Below are 17774 nucleotides of genomic sequence, written 5' to 3' on the forward strand. Positions count from 1 at the left end.
CCAGAGTGATCAAGGGACTGGAGACCAAACATATTAGTGGACTGGAGACCAAAACATTCATTCATTCCAGAAGAATGAAACATTTTGGGAAATATTTTAAAAAGGCAGGATAGAATATTTCCTCTAAAGGAAAAAAAAAATCTTAATGGAGACAGAAACCAGCACCAGTCTCCCTGCCCCCAAGCAGAAACTGAGGAGGCCAGCTTTTAGAAATGCAGATTTGGTATGCTTAGAAGCCAGATATAAGCATCCTGTGGGCCAGATCCGACTTGAAGCCCTTGAGTTTGACACCCCTCTCCTAGATAATCACTACTTAGTCTTGGATAAGTAGCAAGTACTTAGTAGCAAGACTAAGCAGATAAACATTTACGTGTGAGGAATACACAACTAAACTAATACCTCCCCCCCTACAGTGTCATCCATGTGTCCTCATGTTTTGGGGTGAACAGAATATGGATTTATTATGTCTTTGATATTGGTTCTCTCATTGTCTCCACTTTTAAAGGCCTTCTTAAACTAATTTTTGAACCAGAAACTAAAATCTAAAATTAGATATTTATTGTTCAAATTACTTAAATTCCTGAAATCACAACAGCTTTTAGCACAAACTTCCACCAAGCATATTGTTCTACAGCAATGGTTCTCAACCTTGCAAACTTCAAGACAAGTAGACTTCAACCCCCAGAATTCCCAGCCAGCACGGGTTAAGGTTAAACTAGGCTGGGGAGGTCTGGGAAGTGAAGTTCAACCATCTTAAAGATGTCAAGGTTGAGAAACACTGTTCTACAGGATTTTTTTGAGTAACATGGGTATGTAACAAGAGTATATCTCCAGTCATTGGATTGACAGATTATGTTCTATCAAGTCATTTTCGACTGCTAGCAAACACGTAGAGATATTTTCTCCAGCTCCCCAGCCAACAGATATTATATTTCCTAGTCACACATGTATGTGTAGATTGGGGAAGGGGGATTGCTTGGCTAAGATCAGTTTGTTTATTTATTTATGCTGCTTCACTCTAAAAATATCCATGTTTATTAGTTTATAATATCAAAGCCAAATTATTAGTTAAAAACAAATCCCTACAAGTTACTTCTTCAGATTCTGACAAAGAAAGCCCAAAATAAGCAAATATCAGCAGGTACATTGGTAAAATCTTGGGGAAATATCTTGCAACAAACAGAAAATCTTCTTGACTCGTTGCCCCAAATTAAATAAATTACACCACTGTTTCTCAACCTTGGCACTTTGAAGATGTATGGAGTTCAACTCCCAGTTTTCAGAGAAGAAAACTGCCTTTTGAGAACACCCCCTCCCCCAACATTGAGATAATCCTGATCTGGAGTGTCAATCATCTATAGACATTCAGCCCTACATTTTCACATGTCTCTCAGGATATGCAAGGAGACAGGGCTGAGGAAACAAAGAAGACTTTAGACAGATGTCAGGAAGATGTACAAGTACAGTATATGTGGTACCTTGCTCAATAGTAGTAACTGTGAGAGGGATCTTGGAGTCCTAGTGGACAACCATTTAAATATGAGCCAGCAGTGTGCAGCAGCTGCCAAAAAAGCCAACACAGTTCTAGGCTGCATAAACAGAGGGATAGAATCAAGATCCCGCGAAACGTTAATACCACTTTATAATGCCTTGGTAAGGCCACACTTGGAAGACTGCATTCAGTTTTGGTCACCACGATGTAGAAAAGATGTGGAGACTCTAGAAAGAGTGCAGAGAAGAGCAACAAAGATGATTAGGGGACTGGAGACTAAAACATATGGAGAATGGTTGCAGGAACTGGGTATGTCTAGTTTAATGAAAAGAAGGACTAGGGATGACATGATAGCAGTGTTCCAATATCTCAGGGGTTGCCACAAAGAAGAGGAGTCAAGGTATTCTCCAAAGCACCCGAGGGTAGGACAAGAAGCAATGTGTGGAAACTAATCAAGGAGAGAACCAACCTAAAACTAAGGAGAAATTTCCTGACAGTTATGACAATTAATCAATGGAACAACTTGCCTCCAGAAGTTGTGAATGCCCCAACACTGAACATTTTAAGGAGATGTTGGATAGCCATTTGTCTGAAGTGGTGTAGGGTTTCCTGCCTAAGCAGGGGTTGGACTAGAAGACCTTCAGGTCCCTTCCAACTCTGTTATTCTATTCTATTCCAAAGATCAAAATGGTGGATGACTCTCATCCCTGAATTTGTAATACCTCATGCGCCTTCCTTGAATAGACCACATTTCTATAAGATTCCCATAACCTGGGCTGCAATAATCTGGATGGCGACCAGATGGCAGCAAACAGCAATGGGGAAACAGAACTCTTCTCTGCCATCTAGTGGTCAACTAGATTTTTTCAGCCTTGATGTAGTAGACATGTAATAATGTCATTTGTCTGCAACAAAATACAGAAGGGTCACCATGCTTACCAATAGAGTTCTTAGTATCCAAGTATTAGCTGTGAAACTGAGTGTGGTTCTAATCCTTGGTAGCTGACTTACAGAAATCACTGCTCATGAGCCATCTGCCAATCGGGCTTAAAATCACCCCCCCCCTCTTAGGAATGACAGATGACACTAAAAAATAATAACTGTCAGCTGCTTTTTCTTTTACAGTGGGATGATATATCTATGAGTCATCATACCAATTGCTTTGGTGTACTCAGACCTATATTAAATAAATAAGCAACCCAGGTTATTTAGATTAGGTTTAAAAAAATAGTTGAAATGGGAACTAAGCATCTCAAGATACCTCCATGGGATGGATTTATTTATTTACTAGCTGCATACACATGCTTCATGACGAAACTGATTGGGCAATGCAGAAGAAATCCGGTTCACTCCAGTTCAATCCCTTGGCTCAGTGGTGGTCGGTGATTGAAACACATAAGGGAATATCGCTCCTGCCACCTTGAGACCGGAAGCAGTTCCATAGGTGGAAGGCATAGACATTTTGGTGAGGTACTGATGTTTAGTATTATAAGGAGCCCCAGACCTCTCCTGAGTGAAGGAGTGGAATGTCTGCCAGTTTGAACTGAGGTAATGGAATATGAGGCAACTGGCAGTTGAAACAGAGTTCTTTTCAGGTGGGGAGGGGGAGTAGAATCCCTTAGCATCAGAGCGTGTTAATTACTGTATAAGAAGTACTAATTATCTGATGGTCAATTTTAAAAATCCTTTCTTAGCGAGCACCTAGAAGCCAAGAGGAACATACATTCCAAATTCAAGTTTGTAGGCTTTACGTTTCTGGAGATTTCGTGATGAGTGAGTGGTATTTGGCATAGATAGATAGATAGATAGATAGATAGATAGATAGATAGATAGATAGATAGATAGATGGATGGATGGATGGATGGATGGATGGATGGATGGATGGATGGATGGATGGATGGATGGATGGATGGATGGATGGATGGATAGATAGATAGATAGATAGATAGATAGATAGATAGATAGATAGATAGATAGATGATAGAGATAGATAGATAGATAGATAGATAGATAGATAGATAGATAGATGATAGATAGATAGATAGATAGATAGATAGATGATAGATAGATAGATAGATAGATAGATAGATAGATAGATAGATAGATAGATAGATAGATAGATTTAGCACATGACACCATGGGATGGAATAGAGCTGTGATTGTACAAAGTGCAAATAGTGGTAACCAAAACCAAACCAAAACTAGATCAAACTGTAATCATTCTACCTGTCAATTAGGGAAGGTAAAGGCAACTGAATCTTTCAATAATAGAATCATTAGGTAACTAGGATAAATGAAGCTCTGCAGGATTCAATTTGGGTTGGTCACTGAGACCAGAGGTTTAGTTTTCTGAGCTCTTGGACTCTGGAGCCCATCCTCAGGGCGCGTCTCTCTCCCAGAATGTGTGCTTTGGGGTATTCCATGCTTAGTATTTATGAGCCATGCTGGTGCAGTGGTTAGAATGGAGTATTGCAGACTACTTCTGCTGCCTGCCGGCTGCCTGAAATTTGGCAGTTCAAATCTCACCAGGCTCAAGGTTGACTCAGCCTTCCATCCTTCCGAGGTCAGTAAGACGAGGACCCAAATTGTTGGGGGCAATAGGCTGACTCTGTAATGTAATGTAAACCGCTTAGAGAGCGCTGTAAAAGCACTATGAAGCAGTATATAGGTCTAAGTGCTATTGCTATGTGGTGCCTGGTTCTATGTGGCCTCTAGCTGTTGATTGAGGTATTGAGCAGTAGTGAGATTCATTTTTTTTTACTACCGGTTCTGTGGGCATGGTGTGGCCTTGTGGGCATGGCTTGGTGGGCATGTCAGGGGAAGGATACTGCAAAATCCCCATTCCCTCCCCATCCCACCCCACTAACCTGCTTTCCAGCTCCGTTCTCCTGTTCAGAGCAACAAAAGAAGATCAGCTGGGAGGCCGGGGGGCAGCAGGGGCATGGCCAGCCTATTTGCTGGTTCTCCAAACTACTCAAAATTTCCGCTATCGGTTCTCCAGAACCTGTCATAACTTGCTGAATACCACCTCCGATATTGATCATGGTCATTAAGTCCTTGGATGTTATGCTGCCAAGTCCTCAGCTCCTAAGTACCTGATAAGCTGGTGGTAAATTGGCACTCCTGTTGATTGAGGACTTGGCAGCACAAGGAAACAACAGCCAATGACTTAATAACTGGCCACCAACACCCCAATCAACAACTAAAAAGCCACAAACAACCAGGCACTACATAAATACTCCACGCAGACGAAAGCACACATTCTGCTAGAGATAAGTTCCTTGAGGATGGGCTCCAGCACTAGTCTGAAAGCTCAGAAGACTAAACCTCTGGTCCTGTGACCAACCCAGATGTGAAATAGAGGTTTCTCTTAAATCTCCCTTACTTGAAGGTCACTGAGCAGAAGTGGAAGACATCTTTTGGCATGTTCTAGAACAGGGGTGTCAAACTCAAGGCCCAGGGGCCAGATCTGGCCTGAGGGATACTTAGATCTGGCCCACAGGGCCACCCTGGAAACAACAAAGGACTGGCCTGTAATAATAATAATAATAATAATAATAATAATAATAATAATAATAATAATAATAATAATAATAATAATAACAACTCCGCCATTGCCGGTCCCAAGCCCGGATGAGAAAGGAGGAGGGTTGGGGTCAGGTTGGCAACCTGGCCCCATAAAAAAACTCGCCAACCCATACAACATGGTGAAAGAAACGAATAAAAATTCTATACCGCATCGGTCGTCGCGCGGGTTAACAAGGGCCGCGGCGGATGTTGAGGTCCCTGGGCATCCGTCGACAAGTGGGCTACAAGTGGACCAGCCAACAAAACGACAGAAGTGACACTGATAGACTATACCTGCCCCGAAAATCAGGTGGCAGAGGATTATTACAAGTGAAGCAAATAGTTGAAGAAGAAAAACATGCACTAGCTGATTATTTAAAAGAAAGTCAAGAACATCTATTAATCGAAGTAAAGAACAAAAATCTACTGAAGGCCCAACAGACGAAACAAGAATACAGAAAAGATGTGATAAAATCAAGAATGGAGAGTTGGCAGAACAAAGCCTTACATGGTCAATTTCTGGAAAAAATAAAAGATAAAGTGGACAGTGAAAAAACTTGGTTATGGTTAACAACAGGTACATTAAAGAAAGAAACAGAGTCACTAATCCTGGCTGCGCAAGAACAAGCTATCCGAACAAATGCCATTAAGGCCAAAATCGAAAAATCCTCTGATGATGCCAAATGCAGACTCTGCAAAGAAGTTGATGAAACTGTTGACCACATACTCAGCTGCTGTAAAAAAATCGCGCAGACTGATTATAAATTGCGGCACAATTCAGTAGCACAAATGATCCACTGGAATTTGTGCAAAAATTATAATATTAAAACAACAACAAACTGGTGGGAACATAAGCCTGAAAAAGTCACCGAAAATCAGATGGTCAAGATCCTGTGGGATTTTCGTATACAAACAGACAAAGTACTAGCGCATAACACACCAGACATCACACTGGTTGAGAAAAAGAAGGTTACAATCATAGACATCGCAATACCAGGTGATAGCAGAGTTGAGGAGAAGGAACATGAAAAAGTCGCGAAATACCAGGACTTAAAAATTGAAATCCAACGATTATGGCACAAACCAGCAGTGGTAATTCCAGTGGTAATCGGCACACTGGGTGCTATTCCAAAAGCACTGGAATTACATTTAAAACAGTTAAAACTTGACAAAATCACCATCAGTCAAATGCAAAAAGCTGCACTGCTTGGATCTGCACGTATATTGCGAAAATACGTTACGACGTCCTAGGCCCCTGGGTGGGGCCCGACTAGTAATCAATGCCAAATCTGGCGAATCAACTGGCCGCTGTGATACAATCGTATAATAATAATAATAATAATAATAATAATAATAATAATAATAATAACAACAACAACAACAACAACAACAACAACAACAATAATAATAATAATAATAATAATAATAATAATAATAATAATAATAATAATAATAATAAAATATTTATTTCTTAGCCGCACCCTCTCCCGAAGGACTCGGGGCGGCGTACAACAAAACATAGGAAATAAATATATCGACATACATATAACAAAACATATACCAAGACATATACAGGACATATACAAGGAGGAGGTGAACTGATAGATAAAAACAAGTAAAAACACAATGTTTAAAAACCCCTAAATAAATTGAATGCAATTAAAATACCCCAAATAAAAAAACCCGTCAGGAGCAATATAGTTAGATCATAGTTGAGCCAGGCCAGCTACTTGGAATAGGTGGGTCTTGAGCTTTACACGGAAGGAGCGGAGGTCAGAGGTATTCCTAATATCCGGAGGGAGGTCATTCCACAGGGCTGGGCCCGCCACAGAGAAGGCTCTACTCCTAGGCGCCGCCCCTCGACACTGTCTGGTGGACGGCACCTGGAGGAGGCCCTCTCTGTGCGAGCGGATTGGTCGCAGGGATGTATGGGGCAGAATACGATCCTGCTGTAGTGTTTCTGCCAGCGAAAATGGAGCTTGGGAGCCCGTTTTCACTGGCAAAGCGCTCGGGCCATGACACAGGGGACCCACAATATGAGTGATGTCAAGCTGGCCACAGCCACCCTGGCCATGTCAGCCCAGGCCCTCCCGAGATCAAACACAATCCTGATGTGGTCCTCAATGAAATCGAGTTTGACACCCCTGTTCTAGAACCAAAGCATGATTGGGATCAGTTCAAGTTCAACTCCATGGTAGGAAATGAAATGATCCCCAAAAGGGGGTCCCAGCTTCTACTTGAACACAAAAGCAAAGGGATATCCATCCCCTTCCTAGGTAATTTTTACTGCCATCAAGTAAAGATCAGCTTTTATTGTTAGGAAGTTTTTGCTAAGATTCAGCTGGGATCTACCTTCCCATAATTTAAATCTATGATTCTATATTCTGCATTCAACAATATGAGAGAGAGAAACAGCAGATGTTGACTTCAGAGTGAAATCCTTTCAGCAGTGGTGGGCTTCAAATTTTATTTTACTACTGGTTCTGTGGGCGTGGCTTGGTGGGCGTGGTGTGGCTTGGTGGGTGTGACAGGAGAAGGTTACTGCAAAATCCCCATTCCCTCCCGATCAGCTGGGACTTGGGAGGCAGAGAATAGATGGGGGCGGGGCCAGTCAGAGGTGGTATTTACTGTTTCTCCAAACTACTCCAAATTTCTGCTACCGGTTCTCCAGAACTGGTCAGAACCTGCTGAATACCACCTTTGTCTCTCAGGTATTTGACAGAGAGCTACCACATTTCTTGAAGGATGAATTTGTATAGCCCTCAAGGCCTGCAACTTTAATCAAAGATTTTTGACACGCCTTGTCACCTCACAATTGTTTTTCAGGTTTTCCTCCAAGCAAAAGTGACCTCAACAGCAAGAAGTGGAAATTTTTTAGAGATATTTGTAATTAAAGGTAAAGGTTCCCCTCGCACATATGTGCTAGTCATTCCCAACTCTAGGGGATGGTGCTCATCTCCGTTTCAAAGCCGAAGAGCTGTCTGAAGACATCTCTGTGGTCATGTCTAAATGGCGAAGGCGCACAGAACGCTGTTCCCTTCCCACCAAAGGTGGTTCCTATTTTCCTACTTGCATTTTTAACGTGCTTTCGAACTGCTAGGTTGTCAGAAGCTGGGACAAGTAACGGGAGCTCACTCTGTTACGCGGCACTAGGGATTCGAACCACTGAATTGCCTATCTTTCTGTCGACAAGCTCAGCGTCTTGGTCACTGTGCCACCGCGTCCCCCTTATTCGTTATTAAAAATGTTGAAATATCCAAGATTAAGGAGTGAGCTGAGTAAAGCAAAAGAAAAGAAAGGGAGCCCTGAAATGGCTTTCGCTGTCGCTCAATTTAATTTTGAATGCATTGTTTTAGATGGAAAAAGAAAAAGGAAATCTCACTAAAGTCCTCATAAATGGAGAAAGAACGTTTTGCTCTTTTATTATAACCATATGCCGGGCTTTGTGCGAATAACCTCTCTTTCATGGTACCATCACCTCTCCAGCACTGCAGTCCTCCCGTTAAATCTCAAAGGGGGGCCTTTCATGGACCTTTCCCAAATCATTAAGCCTGAGAAGCTGTGGAAATTGCAAAGTGAAGGAAAGATACGTCAGGCAAACAACAGCAGTAGCATTTTTCTACCATCTGGAACAAGGAAGTATGCTTAAAAACAAAGGAAAACAAAACTCTAAATATACTGTATATATTTTAAACCTCTGATAAAAAGAGCTAGGGAAACAGGTTTTCCTGCTTTATGTTCTGGACAAAAATGTCCAGTTTTGAATGCCCAGTTTAGGATCTGACCAGTCTATTTTTTCAAAAAAAAAGTTTGTCTAGTCCCTGATGGCAAACCCATGGCACGTGTGCCAGAGGTGGCTTGCAGAGCCCTCTCTGAGGGCACACCTGCTGTCGCCAGCTGCTCTTCTGGATTCCGGCCTGCACATGCGCACCGGGCAGCTGGTCTTTGTGCATGCCGAAGCACCAGAAACCCAAAGACCAGCTGGCCAGTGTGCATGTGTGTGCTGGCAACCTGATTTTCAGTTTACGGCACTCCGGCGAGCACAAAGACCAGCTGGCGTGGCAGAACCCGAAGACCAGGTGACCAGTGCTTCACTTAATAACTGTATGACAATCAGGGTGATTCACTTAAAAACATGGCAAAAGCGTCATAAAATGCGCACCTGCCACCTGGTCTTCGGGTTTCTGGCACCCAGGTTGGGCATTCGATGCTGAGAATGTTTGCCGTCACTGATCTAGTGTAATGAAGAGAAGAAGAGTGTGTGTGTGTGTGTGTGTGTGTGTGTGTGTGTGTGTGTGTGTGTGTTGATAACTGTCTTCCAGTACTTGAGGGGTTGTCACAAAGAAAAGGGGTTAACTTATTCTCTAGGGCACCACAGGAGAGGACAAGAAGTAATGGGAGGAAGCTTGCTAAAGAGACATCCGGCTTAAAATAAGAAGACATTGTCTGACAGTTGAGAACAATTAATCAGTGGAACAGCTTACCTCTGGAAGTTGTGGGTGCTCCATTGTTGGAGATTTTGAAAAATAGACTGATAGATCCTACCGAGTTTTCGGACACATGCTGGAGCCCATCTGCCAGGAATTTCTCTCTAGCAAAGTGTGTGCTTTCGGCTGTTCTGTGTGTTGTATTTATAGGGTGCTGTTGCATGTGGCTTTTTGAGATGTTGATTGGGGTGTTGATGTCTGGCTGTTAAGTTGTTGGCTGTTGTTTGCTTGTGCTGCCAAGCCCCCGCCGCTTAAGTATGCAATAGGCTTGTGCTAGACAATAGTAGTGAATATCTGTAGCATGGGTGTAAGATGAGGGTGAAGGTTTGTTCTCCGAGCTTGTGGGTTGATTTCTGAATGTTTCATAACCAGACTAGGTAACATCTTTGACAGATTAACAGAGTTGGATGGGACCTTGTAGGACATCTCGTCCAACTCCCCACCTAAGCAGGAGACCCTACACCATTTCTGACAAATGGCAGTCCAATCTCTTCTTGAAAATTTCCAGTGATGAAGCTCCCACACCATCCGAAGGCAACTTCTGTTCCATTGGTTGATTGTTCTCACTGTCAGAAAATTTCTCCTTATTTCCAGGTTGAATCTCTCCTAGATCAGTTTCCATCCATTATTCCCTGTCTGGCCTTCAGGTGCCTTGAAAAATAGCTTGACCCCCTCCTCTCTGTGGCAGCCCCTCAAATATTGGAAGATTGCTATCATGTCTCCCCTGGTCCTTCTGTTCACTAGACTAGCCATGCCCAGTTCCTGTAATCATTCTTCATAAGTTTTAGTCTCCAGTCCCCTAATCATCCTGGTTGCTCTTCTCTGCACTTTTTCTAGAGTCTCAACATCTTTTTTATAGTGTGGTGGCCAAAACTGAATGCAGTATTCTAAGTGTGGTTCTTACTAAGGCTGCCAGCTCATAAAGCATTGGCATGGCTGTTATAAGTTGCCATGAGGAGGAAAGGGGGGGGGGAGCGCATTCAACGCATATCTTTGCCTAGAGTCGGATTTCAGATTACTACAACAGGCTTGTGAGGCATGCACCTCGTTGGAGAATGTGATTTATGACACAGACTGAGGGGAGGGAAGGAACAGGGGTAAAGTTCAACCATAATTCAAATCAGGTTTAGATCTGACTGTCTGACAGGTTTCCGAAAGATGTCCTAATTAATTCATGAGCCTCGAGCCAAGTTTCAAAAGAAAACCAGTCATTTATTAAGAACACCATTTCAGCAATACCCGATTGCAGCCAGATCTAAACCTCATTTGAATTATGGCTGAACTTTACCCCTGTTCCTTTCCTCCCCTTAGTCTGTGTCATAAATCACATTCTCCAATGAGATGCACACCTCATAAGCCTGCTGTAGTCATCTAAGATCCGACTCTAGGCAAAGGTAGAATGCGCTCCCCCCTTTCCTCACCATGGCAACTTATAACAGGCATGCCAATGTTTTATGAGTTGACATTGGCTTTATAGAGTGGTAGTAAGTGGAGTTTAGTGGATATCAGTGTTCTTCTATTTATAAGGGCTTCAGGTGTGGGCATGTCTAGTGGGAGTCTTGTAATGGGTCTTGTGATAAGGAGATTACATCAGGTTACGGTCATTGGGAGGTGAACTGTTGGTGGGGTGGGTTGCGTGGGTTGGTTGAGGGTCGGTGCCATGTCCGGTTAACTGTGTGGTTGATTTGTATTCTGAGGGGTTCATAGGTCAATGTGTTTGTTGAATTGCTTGTGGAATGCCAGGTTTCGATGAACTCACGGGCATGGCAGGTGTTAGTGTGCCCGATGATTTTTATGGCGCTCCAATCAAACTGCTGTTTGGTATCAGTGTGGGTAGAGATCAAGAATTTTGGATTGTGACGTTTGATTGGCAGCCGGTGTTTGTATATCCTGTTTTTTAATTGCCGTGATGTTTGTCCAATGCAGAATTGGTTGCAATGGTTACGGCTGATTTTGTACATTACATTGTTGGTGGCACTTAGGAGTTGAGGGCTTAAGTACCAGTGGTGAGTTCCTACCAGTTCGGACCGGTTCAGCCAAACTGATAGTGGTTTGGTGGCCTGGGTCGCTGGAACCAGAAGCGACCCCAAACCTGCCTAGCCCCCGAACTGGTTCTCCGGGCAGCACCATAGGCGACTCTATCTTGTTTTTTAGTTCTGCGCATGCGCAGAACAATTTTAATAACACTGTGCATGCACATACAGTGCACATCAAGCGCGCGCACAGCACGCCTGCCGGAACCCATCCCTGTTAAGTACTTAGTATAAACACGAGTCTGAAAGCTCAGAAGACAAAACCTCTGGTCCCAGTGACCGACCCAGATTGGATCCTGCAACATTACCTTGGGACATGTATATCCGCCTTCATTCATGGTAGATCCTCGTTGTGCATTCAAAACTGGGCATTTTTGCACACAACATGGAGCAGACATACTACTTCTCTACGTTCCTCTCCAAGTTCAGAGACTGGTGTTATGACTCAATTACACCTATCTTCCCACCATGTGGAAGCGTCTCCTGCTGATTCTTCTTTCTCAACCTGCTGTTTCCCCAGCCCTGAGCATTGCTTGTCATGATAGAAACCAACCAAGACTAGCAACCGTCCCCAAAATAGCAACTGCACCAAGCTGATTCTCCTGGCCTTTTTGGCATACTCTGCTGTTTAGTTCTGAAAGGTGTTTTAATTTGTAGAACTACGCATCATTTCCTGCTGAGCATGTTTCTACTTTGGCAACTTGCCCTTCTTAGACTCATTGCCAGAATACTAATGAGATGGTTACCATGGAAATCAAAGCATTATTTGCTGCTGCATAAGTCCCCAATTTTTATGAACTACATCCCAAGCTGTGGATTGTCTCACTGATGAAAGACCGGCAAAGCCGGGCAAAATCTCTCTCACACACTTACCCATTTACACACAAGTAACAACCCTAGCTCATTACTCCTCTGTTCCTCAAGGAATCTCCGATACCTAAAGCCACAAAGAAGAGGGATGCCAAACTATTCTCCAAAGCACCAGAAGGACAGGACAAGAAGCAATCGATGCAAACTAGTCTAGGAGAGAAGCAACCTAGAACTAAGGAGAAATTTTCTGATAGTGAGAACAATTAACCAGTGGAACGACTTGCCTTCAGAAGTTGTAAGCACTTCAACAATGGAGTTTTCTTCAGAAGAAATTAGACAACCATTTGTCTGACACAGGGTTTCCTGCTTGAGCAAGGGCGGGGCTGGTGCTGGACTAGAAGACCTGCAAAGTCCCTTCCAACTTTGTGATTCTGTTCTGTTCTATTCTGAAAAATGTTTCAGAAAAAGGAATATTTTAGCCTTGAAGGAAATTACGGTTCCTTCTTCCTTTCTTCGGGTCTTCTACTGAATGGTAGGATGTTGCCAGTTTAACAACTGGTTTGGTGAGGCACACGGATGTGTGCTTTGCATGCACGCATGCCTAAAGCACTTGCACGCAGCTTTGAAAATGGAGCATTTAGAAGCTCAGCTGCTTACCTTCCAAGTTGGCAATGATAAATAGAAGAGCGCGCGGGGAGGGGGGGCGAATCAGCTGTGCTGTGTGATTGAGATGAGCTAGAAAGAAGGAAATAAAGGACAGGATAGGGCGGGTGTGGGTGGGCGGGGCCAACTGATCATCAGAGCTACCGGTTCACCTGAAACCGGTCCGAACTGGCTGAATACCACCTCTGCCTCTACCCCAACTCCACCTGAAGTCCTGTCCAGAGCTTCTCAAAACTGTGGCTTGGGACAACTGGAAATGACAACTCTGGGATCACAAACAGCTTTGAGATGGCTGCGCTTAAATAATAATAATCTGAACAGATTTGCACAGTCCAAATTTACTCTCCCTTTGCTATTTGCTTGCATTGTCTGTAACAAGCTCTCCAGAAAGCCATTACTTATTTACTTATTAAATTTCTATGCTGCCCATCTGAACTGTCAAGCGACCCGTAAGGGAGGGTATGGTTACGGTTCTGAGGATTGAAAATAACTGATCTATTTAATTCATGTACAACCCCCAAACCAGGGGTGAAATCCAGCAGGTTCTGGAGAACCGGTAGTGGAAATTTTGAGTATTTCGGAGAACTGGCAAGTGCCACCTCTGGCTGGCCCCAGAGTGGGGTGGAAATGGAGATTTTGCAGTATCCTTCCCCTGCCATGCGCACCAAGCCACACCATGCCCATCAAGCCACAGAACGGGTAGTAAAAAAAAAAATCAAATTTCACCCCTGCCCCAAACCTAATAAAATCAGTTTTCTTTTTGGGGGGGAGGGGGATTGTAAAAATGGACCGTTTGTTTAGTAACTGTTTGAAGTTACAATGGCACTGACAAAAAGTGACTTATAATGGGTCCTTGCACTTTTACCCCTCACCGTATCCCATGGTCAAATGATCAAAATTTGGACACCTGACAACTGATATGTATTTATGAGAGTTGCAACAGCCCAAGGACAAATGATTGTCACTTGTGACCTTTTCAGGACATTTCCAACAAAAAAAGCAAACAAGCAAATATGGATTCCCTTACTAAACGAAGCAAATAAGGTCATAAAATTGGGGAAGACTCACTTAAGGACTACCATACTGAGTGATGGAAATTAGAATAGAACAGAACAGAATACAATAAGTTTATTGTTCATTTGAATGCACATTAATTCGAACCCACTGTATATTGTAGGAAGTTAAAACCCACCCCTCTGCTAGAAAATGAAATATTTTAGGAAATATTACAAAGGCAGAATATTTCCCCTAAAAAGAGAAGTAGAAATTCAGAGAGGCAGAAACTCTGCCCCCCACCATTGTCAATGGGGCCATTAAGGCCTGAGCCAGCCTATTCTACATAACCAAGATCTACCCCATCTCATTGCACTTCATTGCACCACCCACCAAGTTACAACCAAACTTAGCACACAACCTACAAGGCTAGCTATGACCTCTGACAGCAACCAATCAAAATACACTTCTTACACAGAAACAGGAAACAGAGGTGGGTCCCCAGAGAGGGCACAAAACCAGAGACTCTCAGCATCTCTGCCCTTTTCTGCTCAGGAGCTCAAGCCATGTGATTCTGCTCAGGAGCTCAAGCCATGTGATCAGGGGTGGGTTCTGGCAGCCACTACTGACTGTTCACTCAGGGATGCTCTGCGCACTGTGCACGCACTTAAAGCGTGCTGCAAATGCATGCGCACTACAATGAAAATTGCTCTGTGCATGCGCATATGCCAAAAACAAGATGGTGGCACCTATGGCGCCGCTGCAAGAACAGATTTGGGGGCGTGGCAGGCCTGGGGCACTGCTGGTTCCAGCGATCCCGGCCGCCAAGCTACTACTGGTTCAGCCGAAACAGTCCGAACTGGTAGGAATCTACCACTACATATGATCCTGTCCACCATTAAACTATCTTTCCAAACAGCCTCCATGTTTCTAGTGTATTTTTCCCCACTTGGAACTAAACCCAGATGGACATTTCTTCCAACAATTTAAAATAATACGCAAGTAAAACTCAGGAAAATTCAGATATCCTTTCAGATAGAATTATCTCTAAGACAAATTTTGTAAGTGGTTTTCTCTAACATTTTGAGCCAAAAACCATGTCCCTAAATTACAAAAATGAGAAAAACCCACAGGATAATTCTCCCCGTCTTTATATTTATCCGGACCAACTTAAGTTTTGCACATCAAGGCTTGCAAATTGCTGTAGATAATTACTTGGCAATGACCTTTCTGGATCACAAGGGGGCCATAGGAAGGTTTATAGAAAGCTTTTCACATCGACGGCAGCTCAATAATGCTCCTTTCGAGAATCGGAGACGCATTAAAATCATGCCAATTCAATTAACCTTATAAAATTAAGTTAAAATAATAAGAAAATAGCACGAAACAGAGAAAACAGCTGGTAATAATTGGAAGTTTAAACAAACCTGACAATGCTTTTTTTTGAGCTTTTAAATCTCTAGGGAGCTTGAAATTGGATTTCACCCAAATCAAAGGAAACTCAGCATCTTTTAATGTCTTCACAGTATAATCCAGCCCCATGAAAAATCCCCAAAGATGAAAACCTTTCAAGTATTAATTAGGAACCAACTGGAAAACTGTGGCATTAAGGGCATTGGTTACAGTGGAGATCTCCGTGCAAATACTAATTTTCAAAGATATTTATAGATCTTAAATAGCAATTAACTCTCCCAGCAGCATCTAATTCATATAACCCATTTGGCTTTTCCAATGTTTGTTCCATGGTGAAGAAATCATTTATTTCATTCTCTCATTGGTCTTCCAAGAGATTCAGGACAACACAGAACAAAACGGCGTTTGCCTCCTAGATGATCAATATATTTCCCTTGAGTAATAAAAGTTCCCTCATGTCAGGCATAGTTCATTTGAAAAAAAGGGAACAAGGGAAAGCATTTTGAGAGAGAAAAATATTAGCTCTACCTATTCACCCTTGCATGACCTCAAAACAAGGCCTGGGTGGGACATATAGAGTAGAGTAGAGTAGAGTAGAGTAGAGTAGAGTAGAGTAGAATGGAGTGGAGTGGAGTAGAGTGGAGTGGAGAGGAGTGTAGTGTAGTGTAGTGGAGTGGAGAGGAGTGTAGTGGAGTGGAGAGGAGTGTAGTGGAGAGGAGTGGAGTGGAGTGTAGTGGAGTGGAGAGGAGTGTAGTGGAGAGGAGTGGAGTGAAGTGGAGTGGAGAGGAGTGGAGTGGAGAGGAGTGTAGTGGAGAGGAGTGGAGTGGAGTGGGGTGGAGAGGAGTGGAGTGGAGTGGGGAGGAGAGGAGTGGAGTGGAGTGCAGAGGAGTGGAGTGGAGTGGAGTGGAGTGGAGTGGAGTGGAGTAGAGTAGAGTAGAGTAGAGTAGAGTAGAGTAGAGTAGAGTAGAGTAGAGTAGAGTAGAGTTGCACCAAGACCTGCACTGGAACGCTCAGAAAGAAAAATGCTCGGGACAGTACAAGGATTCCCATTTGCAGCCCGGTGTGTCGTGCCTAAAAAGCTGTCTGGTGGATTTCTACGGCTGGGGAGCGATCCTGTTTAAAAGCTCCAAAGGCATTTGTTAAGAAGGGAAGGATGGAGAAGAGAAAACATATGGAGGGTGAGAAGGCCCTGATGCTATGTATGTGAAGTTGATATCTTCTGATGGCCATGAATTCATTGTTAAACGAGAGCGTGCACTCACATCAGAAACAATAAAGGCAATGTTAAGTGGCCCAGGGCCGTTTGCTGAAAATGAAACAAACGAAGTGAATTTCAGAGAGATTCCTTCTCATGTCCTGTCCAAAGTATGCATGTATCTCACCTATAAAGTTCGCTACACTAACAGCTCCACGGAGATTCCTGAATTTCCAATTGCACCTGAGATTGCACTGGAACTGCTGATGGCTGCAAACTTCTTAGATTGTTAAATAGAATAAATTATAATAAAAATGTAAACCACCACCCCTTTCCCTTCCGGTACTTAATACATATGTTTAGTTAGCAACTTTTTCATATAGCATGTTTTATATGTTTGGCCAAGAACTGTACTCGTCACTGTGAAGGATATTTCTCACAGTGGTTTTGCTTAGGAACCATTCATGCTCAATTTTGTTTTGCTGCCTACACAAGTACCAATTGGTATATAAACATGCCAAGTTATGCATGGGGGGAAAAAGGGTTCCTGTTTGCAGATTATTTTGGGAGCTGTAGATTCTGTACATTTTTGCTGGAATTTACAAGGTTGCTATACCTCACAACACACAGCCCTACATCAGTAGCAGTGCCTAGGCTGGATGTATTTGGAGAAGGACAGTTTAGAGCAGGGATGTCACACTCAAAGCCTGTGGGCTACATCCAGCCTGCAGGGTGCTTAAATTCGGCCCGTGGGGCCAGCCTGGAAATATCAAAGGACTGGTCTGCAGTGTCTCAGCCAGACAAAATGGGCCATGTGCGGGGTTCCTTCAGCCTGATTTTGGCTAGCAGAGTGTTGCTGGAAGCCAAAAACGGGCTGCAGGGGAGAACTCATGTGGTCCCCTGCATCCCGTTTTGGCCAGTACAGTGCTGCAGAAGTCCGTTCAGACTGAAAATGGGGCAGAGAAGGCTGCACATGCCCCCCCCAATGCCCTGTTTTGACTGGCAGGTGCTGCAGGAGGTGTCCATTCCATCTGCCCCCCACCCCCCTCATGGGTCCATGAAGGAGAACTACAGTGCTGATCTGGCCCTTGAAGAAATCCAGTTTGACACCCCTGGTTTAA

General features: G+C 43.4%; 2 protein-coding genes across 7 annotated transcripts in view; one reads left to right on the forward strand and one right to left on the reverse strand.

Moving 5' to 3' along the window:
- Window positions 1–17774, reverse strand: part of CALN1 (calneuron 1) — a 402285-nt gene that overhangs the window by 14388 nt on the left and 370123 nt on the right. The gene's annotated exons all lie outside the window — the stretch shown is intronic.
- LOC309388020 (elongin-C-like) lies at window positions 16527–17145 on the forward strand. Its single transcript, XM_081944985.1, has one exon. The coding sequence runs from the start codon at window positions 16656–16658 to the stop codon at window positions 16944–16946; it is 291 nt and encodes a 96-aa protein (XP_081801111.1). The 5' UTR covers window positions 16527–16655; the 3' UTR covers window positions 16947–17145.

This window comes from Natrix helvetica (assembly GCF_964273705.1).
Source record: "Natrix helvetica genome assembly, chromosome: 2".
NCBI classification, from domain to species: Eukaryota; Metazoa; Chordata; class Lepidosauria; order Squamata; family Natricidae; genus Natrix; species Natrix helvetica.